Source organism: Colossoma macropomum, unplaced genomic scaffold, assembly GCF_904425465.1.
Source record: "Colossoma macropomum unplaced genomic scaffold, Colossoma_macropomum, whole genome shotgun sequence".
NCBI lineage: Eukaryota > Metazoa > Chordata > Actinopteri > Characiformes > Serrasalmidae > Colossoma > Colossoma macropomum.
The window spans coordinates 9,791,411-9,803,746 of NW_023494805.1; the positions used below are offsets into that span (position 1 = coordinate 9,791,411).

The window sequence follows — 12,336 nt, forward strand, 5'->3', positions numbered from 1 at the left end:
TTAAACCAGTAACGTCAGTCAATTCAATGCCTTTTGTCACAAATTGCTTAAATTTAGTTTATACTTTATCAGGATTTCTGAAGCTTTAGGATTCATGCTTGAGCACTGACTCGAGTTCTCCTGTTAACTTGCTGTTTTTCACAATTTTGCACCACATGATTAAATTCCCGCCATCTTCAAAACGCAGCTCAGCACTGAGCACCGAGTCTAATCTAGAAGTGGCGTGACCAGCACAGGAAAACAAAACTACGTTTTAAGCTTCGCCAATGTTTTCCCCAAAGCTTATTATGACTTTAAACAGACGTTCATAATCAGAAGCAAAAAAGAAGGGTTACGTTTAATGCGTACTTTAGGAAAATATTAATTTAATACGCAGTTAAGTCAACCACCATAGCCTGCTTTATGGGCTTGCTTGTGGCTGAGTTTAGGACTAAACCATCTCCGGAGGGGGGACACGACACGACGTTGTCGGAGCGTGTGCGGGTTTTGAATCAACGACACATCTCGTTCATTAAAAATCGTACTATTTATTTTTACTTACATAAATTTTAACTGTAAACCGCTGTCAATCCCAGCGTTTAAAGGACGACATAAAGTACGATTCGAGGACCCCCTAAAACAGGACGGCAGTTGAGCGCGCCGGTCTGCGCCGTAACGTTATATGTGGGAGATTTTTTAAGGCGAGCAGTGAGAAATTAATGCGGAATAGTTTTTATCAGCGTTTTCCTCCTTTTTACTTCACAGTATCACCATGTCGGTGGCTTTCGCACCTCACAGACAACGCGCCAAGGGCGACATTACACCCGCGGGGATTCAAAAGGTGACTGTTTTAACCACAAAACGATGCTAGTGGGTTGCTATGGCCAGGTAGCCAGCTGGGTATCTAACCGAGCTAAGCTAACGTTAGCTGACGTACTGCACTAAAACCGCCCACAACAAGGCGCCTCATATTCGGCTTAAACGAATGCAGCGTTTCCTAAAATGTTGTTTTTTATCCTCACAAATGCTAACTGGCTCACTGAAGGCGTAGTTTTCCCTTTCGTGGCGAATTGAACGCGCTAGCGATAGCTAGCTGTCTTTTGTTAGGCGAGGCTGAAGTCGGCTTCCTATTCGCCAGCTTCTTGTTCGAATTTTTCCGTTCCACCTTAAATAGCGCATCGGTTGGGTTCTGACGCCTGAGGCGCCACAATGTAATTACTGCGGCATTTAAGGTGGAACGGGAAAATTCGAACAAGAAGCGGATTTAAGCTTCGTATTTGTTAGCTAACAGTTAGCACCCAGCAGCAAAACCGCCGCCGTCCGTGCCAAAGCCCGGTCGTTTATCTCTCTGCGTGGCGGCTTATTTGTTTTTTTTGTTTGTTTTTTTTTTTTTTTTTTTCCTGTTGAACGTGATAAACAGCGCTGTCAAATAACGTTAAGTTACCGGAGAGGATTTGAAACGAAAGCACGAATTCAGTCTGTGGCAAGCTAGCGGTAGCATTAGCTGCTAGCGGCGGTCTACTTGTTGCCTTATGTGTGTGTATCGGGCTTTGGCAGTGCTGGGGTATTGACATCAACACGTATTACAAGCTGTCCAAAAGTATTAAGACACCAATTCTAATTAATCAATTCAGCTACTTTAGGCTGCGCCCAGTGGACACAAGCTTCATTAAAAAGCACTGACAATGGGATCCTTTTAAAGAGAAACACTACCGATTTTCTGTCTCTGCGTGATTAAATGGTTAAGATATAAACAAAGTCTTTCAGAGTGGTTTGATGTGAAATACTCCCTTCTAGACAAACTTAGCTAACTTACTGAGTCAGAGTTCACAGTGGGGATGATGGGAACCAGACGTCTGTAGTGTTTAATGCCGCTAGAAGCTATCTTGCAAAAAGTTATCACATGGTTATGAAGCTGCTACCTGATGAGACATTGTTTTCATTGTTTACCCAAGGTTTTGCAGTAGGGAACGTATATTTTTAAGTCATTCATTCATGGGGGAGAGGTACATGTAACTCACAGGGTTGTGAGGCAAATTATCCCCTAAAGAAGAAAACATACTTTTCCAGATTTACCATTATTTGAGTAGTAAATGAAATGGCTATATTCTCACGGTACATATTGTGTCCCCTGGTTCTTATCAACGCTGTACAGAAACCTAATTTGGCACGGTTCTTTACTGTTAATAATTTCACATCAGACCACTCTGAATGGCTTTGCTTACATCTCAACCTCTGAATTATACAGAAATTTTAAATAATTAGTGGATTTCCCCTTTAACACTCTTGATTTCAAATGAAGTGCCAGATGAGTTGTTGTCTACAAACGTTTGGGCATGTAACGTGTATTGAACATGACTGAAACAAAACTGGTTGGCTTGCTCAGGACTATCCTGGGCCCAATTTCCCAAAAGCATCTTAATATTAACATCATCTTAACGGGTACAGAGAGAGTTCACTGTGATGCTCCTTCTACTCCTTTTCTACCACTTAAAAATCATCTTTGTGCTGAGATGCTTTTGCTAAACCCAGCCCTGATCATTTCGTAACATAAGTTACCTTAATTTTGCTGTGCTGTACTATTTAGAAGAGGTTGTTCCCCTAATCTGTCTGTTTTATCCCTTCCAAATGTTTTGCAGGTGTTCAGGCTGTAATCAGGTCTTTAAACACAGAATACTTAGGTTTCCATTAGAGATGGCGTATCAGTGTTGATGGGTATTGGTATCTGGCCGATACTGCAGTAAATGCTAGAAATCAGAGGGGTGGAAGTGAACGAACCCGATCTAATCTTGTACGTGATATGACAAAACTAATTTTACTGTATCGTGTTGGCAGTGTGTTTCTTCTTTTGGGATAGTACAGAGTTTTTTTGAGTAGTTTGAGCATTATGACGTACTTTTAGATGCTACATTTAAGATATTAAATAATTCACGATCAAAAGCAGCTCATTTTAAAGCGTAGTAGTGTTTAAGGAAATAAAATATTGGCCTGGTATTGGATGATACTCAAGGTTTCATTATCGGTATTGGAAAGGTATCATGCCATCTTTTAAAGCTCCATGTTTGCTAGGGTTGTTTTGGGCATCTTTAAACCATTTACTGAGATTGATTTAAAGTGAAATTGAATAATATTTTCAAATGTCTGTTTTTTAACAGCTTCTCGATGAAAACAATCAGTTGATTCAGTGTATCATGGACTTCCAAAGCAAAGGAAAAACGGCAGAATGTTCACAGTGAGTTCCTCTTTAATATCTTACAACATAAACAGTTAATACATTGATATTCTTCGAGATGTAATTTATTGTTTTTTGACAATACAATCTCATGCACATCTGCATGTATGGCAGCTCAGGCAGGTGCTCCTCATGTATGTCAATGCTCTTTGTCAAGATGCCACAATGCTGTTGTGCTTTATGTTCACAGGTGATGGCTTTTGCTGATTGTGATATGCTGTTTAATGGCACTAAAACAATATACTTTGTACTCTGTTTGTCTTTACAGTTACCAGCAAATGCTTCACAGAAATTTGGTCTACTTGGCCACAATAGCAGACTCCAATCAGAACATGCAGTCTCTTCTACCAGCTGTGAGTACCAACGTTGTTTTTGTGTGAATTCCTCCAGTTTTTCGTCTCATCTAAAGATGGCCCAAAGCAGTCCAAGGGACATAAACACATACTGTAATGCAGTGGCTCTGAGTTCCAGTCCTTTGACTTCTACGGTCTCCACAATTTTGTGTTTGCTCTGCCTTAGCACACCTAAGACAGATCATAAAGGGCTTTATGTAACCCAGATACTGGATGAGTTGAATTAGGAGTTGGGCAGTGAGGAAACAAGAATATGCAAAGCTGATTTCAGAAACCGCACACTTCTGTTGAGAACTGGGGTTCAGAAGCACTGATGTAATACCTTCTCTTGCACTGACAACTGTGAGGGTTTATTAAAAGGGTCTAACGTTTTCTTGTTAATTCCAGCTGATAGTTCTGTCCAAACAGCCAGAGTGGAAAAAGAAGTGTGCTGTTTATCCTAAGATTGAAGATAGAAAGAGTTCTATGTGTGCAGTATCACCTAAGTTTATTCCAGGGTGTTGAATGCATGTGAAGATTTTGAGATTAGCTAGAATATTGCTGTTTATTACAATTAGCAGAGATCCAGTAATTGATGGAGTGAAGTGGTCCCTGAAATCACGTGCCAAAATAAGTCTTGTCACAGACTGACACAAGACTACGATTGGAATATACACATAGATGGTACTACGTTCATGGAAGAAATGCATTCATAATTTAACATAACATGCTTTAGGTGTCTTTGGTATTTACTATGTTCTGTAGTTGAGGTCTGCATAGATAAGATTCTAGATGTGCAAAGTGCAGTTGCAGCCGCGGCGCCTTAAAACCTAATTTGATTTGGTTATTGGAAGTCTGATTAACGGAGCAACTCCCTCCACAGCCACCCACCCAGAACATGCCCATGTCAGGGGGAATGAATCAGAGCGGCCCCCCTCCGCAGCCTCCCCATGGCCACAGCATGCCGTCAGACGGCCCCCCTGCTCCACACATGCAGAACCAGATGAACGGCCAGATGCCTGGTAAGAGAGCGCTGTCCTACTCTGCAGCTCTGTCTTCATCTTGCTGTCGCTTAGCAACGCTGCGGGCTCCCCTCTGAATGAGCGCTGGGTGATGATGTCACCAGCTCTTTGTGCTCTGTGCTGTTTTGGTTGCACTGTTGCACCAGATCTGTGTTCGGTATAATTTTAGATCAAGTTTTTTCATACATAAAGCCTGGTTTCTCATATGCTATGAGATTTAATTCAATAGTCAATAGTACCGCTGAAATATATTTTCAAAGAGTGATCTGGCTATGCTAAGTGATCACCTAAGACATGTTTGGTGTCTCTGTGGTGTTAACCAGTCCTCACTGGTAGCTTAGCCACTGATCTTAAGGCTAATAAACGCAACCAAGCTGGCATAAGTGTAACCTCTCAACTTGGTCGTCAAACAGCAAAGTAAAGAAAACAGTGATTCTGTCTTTATTCAGGACCAAATGGATGCCAGAGACAAGTTTTTCAGCCGAAGAAGATAAGAATGAAAATAGTGTCTCTGCATAGCCAGCTGCTTTGCTAACTTTAGCTTTTTCTCATTGTTTCTGTTGTTTGGCTACTACCACTGTAATGATTATTTTAATATAGCTCCTACTGTTAAATGGTTGAAGTAAGTTATTTGACTTCCTAGCAGCAGTGTTACCTATCTGGCTTACTCCTGCATTCACCAGCTAAGGAAAGAATTAAAAAAAGAATAGTCTGCCTCCAAAAAAGTCTACATTTTTCACATAGTCATCACAAACCTAGTGTGTTTTCTTTCCAGGTCCCAACCACATGCCCATGCAGGGCCCTGGTCCAAACCAGCCTCCCACCATGCCCAGTGGCTCCATGAACATACCTCCCAGTAGCCACGGCTCAATGGGGGCCTACAATCACGCCGTGCCCTCTTCGCAGGGCATGCCCAGCCAGGGCCAGATGAACATGAGCCAGGGCCAGCCGATGGGCAGCTATGGACCCAGACCCAGCATGAACATGCAGCCCAACCAAGGTGCTCTCTACTTTATGTGATTAACGTGACTTGATGTAGATTGTGGAAAGTAATGTGTACATTACCTTCTGTCATTCACTATTACTGATGCACCTGTGAATGTGTACTCTCACCAGTGTGATAATGGCATCTCAATGGGCTGGATTTAAGTTTTTCTAACCTTGCCATTAAATTTTTTAAATTTATTTTTTTCTTTCTGTTCAGGTCCAATGATGCACCAGCAGCCTCCCTCTCAGCAGTACAACATGCCCCCTGGTGGTGGCGGGCAGCATTACCAGGGTCAGCAGAACCCAATGGGTATGATGGGCCAGGGTAACCATGTGATGGGACAGAGGCCCATGCCTCCATACAGGCCACCTCAGCAAGGTTTGATATATATTTACTGTCTCCCTGTTATAGGCAGGCTCTTCTGTTGCAGTACAAGTAACAAAAAAAATAACATTTTTTCCCCCTTTTTTCCTCATATTAGCATAAATCCATTACAGAACTATATTCTGATCTGTGTATTAATGTTTGTTGTTGTAGAGGATCACAGTTGTATTGATGTTTCTTTACAATATATTCTTGTGGCTCTAAACTAAAGATCTGTATTGTTTTTGTAGGGCCTCCACAGCAGTACCCAGGCCAGGAGGACTACTATGGAGAACAATACAGCCATGGAGGCCAGGGGGCACCAGAGGGTAGGAGACCTTGCCATCTGTATTGTCCTTATCATCTTGTCATACCCTTTACGAATCCCCTGTAGAATCTTTATCACGTGACACTTTATGTACACCCTGTACACCTGCACCTCTCATAGGTCTACTCCTGTGCTTTAATCTGTCAAGCTCCATCTTGGCCTGTTCATGTCAGTAGAGCTCCATGTTTGCCTGTAGGTTTATTGGTGCCATAAGAGTGTCTTACTTTAGGATTAGATGAGTTTTGTGCTTTCCATGCTTTGTGCAGTGCTGTGGCTTTAAAGGGCATTTCAAGTCCATTTGTAAAGGGACATTGCAAGTTTTTGTTTTTTTTTCACATGCTAAGAATACCAAGATTGGAGAAAACCTTGTTAAAATCATATTGAAGATTCAAGATCAATTTTATTATCCATGGGAAGAACGGAAATTTGGCCTTTTGACCCGTAAACAGCTCAAATATACAACAGACATGATTCCAAGACGAACATTATGTACATCATATACAACAGATTGTGTAGAGGAGTAAAGCTTTTAGCCTAGTAGTGGGCTAACAACATGTATGCCTAAAGATGTGCTGGATTAGTGCAATTTCAGTGTGAGGGTATCGGTGCAGAACAGCATGAGAGTGCCACCTGGTGGTCTTTGAGCTAACTGACACAGAAGATTGTAAGTGGACAGTTATCCTAGCTTGTGAATTCCTGATATAGGTTGATGCCCACAGGTGTAGCTTCAGCTGAGGTTCTGAACTGGGACTTCGGTGTGCTTTTGTAGAAGACTGATCTTTGTAGTTGCGTTGTCTTGAGGCCAAGAGTATTTGGGTGGAAACATTTGTTTTGACACAGTAACAGTGGTCAGTATGTACATTTTCTGTCACCCTAACGTATACAGCAGTTGGTCTCATGCTTATTGTCATTACTATTGTTGTGGTTCTTATTGTGAGTTAGTGTTTTTTGCCATTTGTTTTATTTACTCAATAAGACATTTTAAAAAGGAGCTAGGAATTATAAAATAATCAGGAATAATGCAGTGAATTTATTCTTTCCCTCTCTTGTGTAGGAAACTCTCAGTATGCTCAGCAGCAAGAAGCCTACCAGCAAGGTCCTCCCCAGCCACAGGGCTACCCAACCCAGCAGCAGTATCCAGCGCAGCAGGGCTACCCGGGCCAACAGCAGGGTTATGGTGAGTTCTGCGGCACCCGGAGCGCTTCCAGAGTAGAGCGTGCTTAAAACTGCACAGCATCAAGATAATGCGAGGTGGAGGTAGTTGTCTGATTTAGTTCGGGCATTGGCAGGATTAGGGTGATTCTACTTGGATATTAGGAGTGTCTTCTCTTGCTTTGCACTCTGAGAAACAGATGCAACGTGTCTTTTATCTTCACTTTTTCTACATTTAAAAATGTAGAAGGGTAGTCTGTGGATGTGAGAGAGCAAAATGTGTTGAGGAGGAAGAAAGTGAGTGATGAAGTATTACATACTGTATGTAGAATGCCTTTCTCACTGTGGACGGGAGAGGTTATGGCTCCAAGCACCGCAAGTGGGAGTGGGAACTCTTCGTCTTCATCCCTCGCTCCTTTTTTTTTTCCTTTCTTTCTTTTCCTACCTCCTCTAATCCTGTCAGCTTGTCTCTCCCTCTTTCTCTGGCTGAGCCGGAGGCCTCTCACATCTTAATAATGAGCTGCTGGAGAATCGCGCACGCACACACTTGCACTGCAAAGCTACGGGCACCATCTGGAAGACGCTCTCCCGAGCCCCCACAAGGTTAAGATGGTCCAGCGCACCTAATGATCCTGCGTGGGCTCGTTTTGAATGAGGAGAATCAGAGCGGGCCCAGTGTGTTCCGTAAATGGCCGAGCGCTCGGCCGGCCCACGTCAGTCTTAATGAGCCTGGGCTTTTTTAAATCAAGCTTTATGGACTCCTTGATGTTGGGCCACATTAGCAGGGCAGCATGCTCCTTGTGGGTCTGCTGCCATAATTATATGCAGTGCTGTTCGGAGCTGGCCTTCCTCCTACTACTACTCCTCTTCCTCTTGCTCATCAGAGCCAGTATACTGATTGATTTGCTCTGGGGCAGCGTTGCATTTGATTCCCAGATGCCATTATTTTGAATAGAAGTAAGCTTGTTTGACTTTCATATGTAACTTCAACAAACAATTAGGAAAAGGCACAAAACGTGTTTGAGAGAGCTTGGGAGTTGCGTTCAGTTCCCAAAAGCCACCGTTTAAAAAGAGACAATGTTGACTTTCTGTTGCCTACACAAACTATACTTATTTAATGTGTTGGTTTGCCAAAAAAAATCTTATTTAGGCAATTTTCCCTCATAACCCAAATGTAGTCAGTCAGCCAAGACATTTGTGATGTCTGAAGTTTGTTTCTTTAATCTGTAGTTTTGCATTGGAGATATAAAGTAGTGATTGCTTATAGCCTATCTGTTTGCGTTGTGAAAACTTCATGCCTAAACTATCACATACTTGCGTGAAACTGCATTAAGTTAAGCAAGTCTCCTTAAGATTACTTGTGTTTTTTTGGCACTATAGGATATGCAGTGACCTATAAAAATGAACAAATGTACAATGCGTTGTTAAAAACATTGGTATTGTTTGTCTTCCAGGCTGAAATTTGTACCTTTTGTCCATTTTTAGAATGGGCACAGGCAAAAGTGGTGGTGGGGGTTTTGTGCTGGAGTAGTGATTAGCTCACTAGTGCAGTACTGACCTTGATTATCTTCGGCTTGTCTTCTAGGGCCCTCTCAGGGTGGTCCTGGACAGTACCCCAATTACCCGCCGGGCCAAGGGCAGCAGTATGCAGCCTACAGGCAGCCTCAGCCTGGACCTCCACAAGGCCAACCGCAGCGCCCATACGGCTATGACCAGGTAAGGCAAATGGGGAAAGAAATTAGTTAGGGCCTTTTAATATATTTGCATAGATCAGCTTTCCTATGGAACATGATCCTGATTTTCAGTGGTAAGTAAACTGTTTGCATTCTTCAGCACTGGTCTGTTCAACCCAGTCCTTAACTAAGCCAGTCCACTTTTTCATTATGTTCCAGTTCTGAATTGGCACATTTTTCAGGCTCAGCACATGGCTTGTTTGTAAAAATACTAATATTGTCTTATTACTGGAAACAAGCTTATTGCAGCAGCCTTGCTCAGTAGCTGTTCCAGCTCCCAGTAAAACATAGCCAGGTAATCAGGGGCTGTGGAACAGACTGTCTGACCCAGGTGAGTTCAGTACTGGAGCAGAATAAATGAGCAGACTAGCAAATTACCTCCAATACGGACTGGGCTGAAGCCTTACTTGCTTAGAGGGATCGAGTTTTGTTCTGTTTTAGAAGCTGATGGAAGCACAGAGTACTTTTCCTGCTGAAAGGGTGCATGGTAATCACACTGAGCTTTGGGTTTAATTAAAGGGTTAAAATCACTGTACAGAAAGCTCTTGATCGTCACAAAACCTGGTTCTGTTATTGCTGAGCCACACGCACACAGAACTCGGTGCTTCCTGTATTTCTCAGTGGCCCTCAGTGAGAGGCCACAGTGTTCCTTTCATATCTCTATCTTTGAACATTCAGGGGCACATGAGGAAATAGCGGACCCAGTATTTCAACCCCTGACTAGATCTGTAAGAAGCAAAGGTAATGGTTGCCATGAAGAATGCCATTGTCAAATCTAGACGTTTTGACTCCTGGCCTTTTTTTTCCCCCTCCCCTCCCTTCCCTCCTGTTCTGTTTTCTTCATTTTCTGATCTTTTATTTTACATTCTTTTGTAATCAGGGGTCGAAATAATTCTCAGGTCCATTTTTTGAGGAAGATGACGTACTGGGCAAAACTGACTGGTTATAAATGATTGCTTTTGTGGCTTGTGATTAATTATGACTAACGTAAAAGTTGCAAAACATCCAAACCCTGAACACTGTGGTGTCCGTCTACTCATTAATTTTTCTAATTGATTGTTCAAAGCGTTAGAAGATTGTCAAGCCATTTTTCGACCCCTGTTTAGAAATCTCCATGTAAAATACTAAAAATGCTGAAAATGGCAGATGGAAAACAACCCAAAAAAAATTTTCCCACTTCATAATTTGACATGTGCTCGCTCTCTGTCTTTCTTGATCGATCTCTCTCTCTCTCTCTCTCTCTCTCTCTCTCTCTCTCTCTCTCTCTCTCTCTCTCTCTCTCTCTCTCTCAACATTCACATGTCTCATTCATGGCATTGCTGCCACCTACTGGTTAAATATAGTCAACAAACTGTTAAAGAAACCTGTGAATGCTTCCAACACCTGATGTAACTAACGTTGTCACAGCTGACGAAAGGTCAGAATTCACCTATATGACACTACCTTGTCTAACGACTATTTATTTACACTGTATCTAATCTTAACTTTGAATTGTGATGATTGAATTTCAGATTTTCAGAGGTAGGATTTACTAAGCATGTTCTCAGTCGGTCTCAGTTAAAACTACAAAGTAATACTTTTAAAGTAGCTCTTGCTTTTTCTAATTTTCTTTGTCAGTAATGCTAAGTTTTTATTATGATCCTGCTCATACCAATGTCAAGATATGTTGAAGCTTTTTGTTCTTATGGACCCCAAAAAAAGAGGATGCTATCAAAAAGATCTCAGGGGAAAAGCGTCAGCCTCTGTTAACGTCATGCTCTTCTGTTTTGAACAAAAACTGCTGTTTTCACATACGTTGACATTTGTATAGGTGCCGCTCATAATAAATGCACTTTAAAAATGCTGAAGCGCTACGTGAATAGCCAGCGTGAAGCCTCTGTCAGCATCGAGGAAGGTATTTGAGGATAAAGAAAAGAGAAGCTCACACTCTCCTGCGTTCTTGTTGCTTGTTCACAGGGTCAGTACGGCAACTACCAGCAGTAAAGTCAGCCGCTATTCTTCCTGTTCGAGCGTCTCTGTGGCGCTGTCTTTCTGGACCTGCGGAAGGGCTACCGCTCTCTGAGACTTTCAACCCTGTTCCACTTCACTTTTCTAAATTATGAAGAGATGGATGCCCTCTTTATTTCACCCCCAGACTGATGCCTGCTCATATACACGTTCACAAAAATCCTCTTCATATCCACACATTCAGTGACTCATACTGTCTGCACTCTTGCTTTTAATGGTATTGTTTGGTAGCCATATGTAAGTCATGTTGGTTTGTCCCCACACTTTCATTCTGATTTTTGCAGAGGTTCTTTGATTCCACACAATGTCTGACAAGACCAGTACATTGTATGAAATACTACATTGATGACGGCCAGGCTCATGGTCTGTAATGAGACCCTGCAGTGGTGCCAGCAGTGCAGGTTACGATCATATGGCGAGCTATTTCAGCAGTGAGCCTGAAACGTGAAAGTATACTTGCTGTACCTTTTTAATGAGGCTTTATTCGGTTCCAGTTCCTTCACAATCCTGAGATCTCTATTTAACCAGATTCTTCAAAAGCCATCTCGAAAGCAGCAATGCCTTAAAGAGAAATCAGAGCTGCCTTACAGAATAATTTCCACAACCAGTGGGGGATTTTGATAAACTGCAGCATCAAGTCATGTTCCTGTTGCAGTGTGTTAGTAACCATCACTTCACTCCATCATGTGAAAATTTATTTAGATGAAGCAATAATAATGCTTGAGGAAGGCGGAGGGGCCCAGAGAGATGATCTTGCACAGGGAATATTCTTCTTACATGTCGAGGTCAAAGTTCTGTCGTGATGTACAAATGTATTTTATGTTTTCCCGATAGAGCTCTTTGTACTGAGGATTTGGAAACTTAGCTCTAAATATTGTACTTTTCTTCTTAAATGTGTCTATATTGGTTTCTTTTTTTTACCCTCTCAAAAATGTTGTCCCTTCTGTAGTTTAATGTCTTTGGTTCCTACCCACCATGCTGAACCTTGATTAAACCCATCTGCTACTCTGGTGGCTCGCATGTTGATTGTCCACAGGGGGCCACTTCGTTTTAAGTGCAACGACTCGGCTGTACATGAAATTTCCCCAAGAGTGGACAGTGAGGTGTGGCATTCAAATCGGGGTAACGGAACCGAGAGACGAGGGAAAATGGACTTGGAATTCAGTCATATGGCACCAGCAACTGTTTGCAGTTCTCATG

General features: G+C 42.2%; 1 protein-coding gene across 5 annotated transcripts; it reads left to right on the plus strand.

Moving 5' to 3' along the window:
• Positions 1–455: 455 nt before the first annotated feature.
• ss18 (SS18 subunit of BAF chromatin remodeling complex) lies at positions 456–11,206 on the plus strand. 5 transcript variants are annotated; one of them, XM_036596614.1, is made up of 11 exons: positions 456–820; positions 3,135–3,211; positions 3,480–3,564; positions 4,427–4,565; positions 5,341–5,565; positions 5,770–5,931; positions 6,168–6,245; positions 7,299–7,421; positions 8,982–9,112; positions 9,808–9,870; positions 11,086–11,206. In XM_036596614.1, exons 1-10 carry the CDS (start codon positions 752–754, stop codon positions 9,823–9,825), a joined length of 1,107 nt encoding a protein of 368 aa, XP_036452507.1. In that variant the 5' UTR covers positions 456–751; the 3' UTR covers positions 9,826–9,870; positions 11,086–11,206. The 5 variants fall into 5 exon arrangements, 4 of the variants coding, with proteins under 4 accessions (XP_036452507.1, XP_036452506.1, XP_036452505.1 ...); XR_005008691.1 differs by having other exon boundaries at positions 8,982–9,870; positions 11,086–11,167; XM_036596613.1 differs by having other exon boundaries at positions 9,808–11,205.
• The last annotated feature ends 1,130 nt before the right edge of the window (positions 11,207–12,336 follow it).

What these genes read in the sequence shown, in the direction of transcription:
- ss18 (XM_036596610.1), top strand. Translation starts at nt 752, where the DNA reads ATGTCGGTGGCTTTCGCACCTCACAGACAACGCGCCAAGGGCGACATT. An exon ending in CACCCGCGGGGATTCAAAAG is followed by an intron (nt 821 to 3,134) that starts GTGACTGTTTTA and finishes GTTTTTTAACAG; the next exon opens with CTTCTCGATGAAAACAATCA. An exon ending in AGGCCAGGGGGCACCAGAGG is followed by an intron (nt 6,246 to 7,298) that starts GTAGGAGACCTT and finishes TCTCTTGTGTAG; the next exon opens with GAAACTCTCAGTATGCTCAG.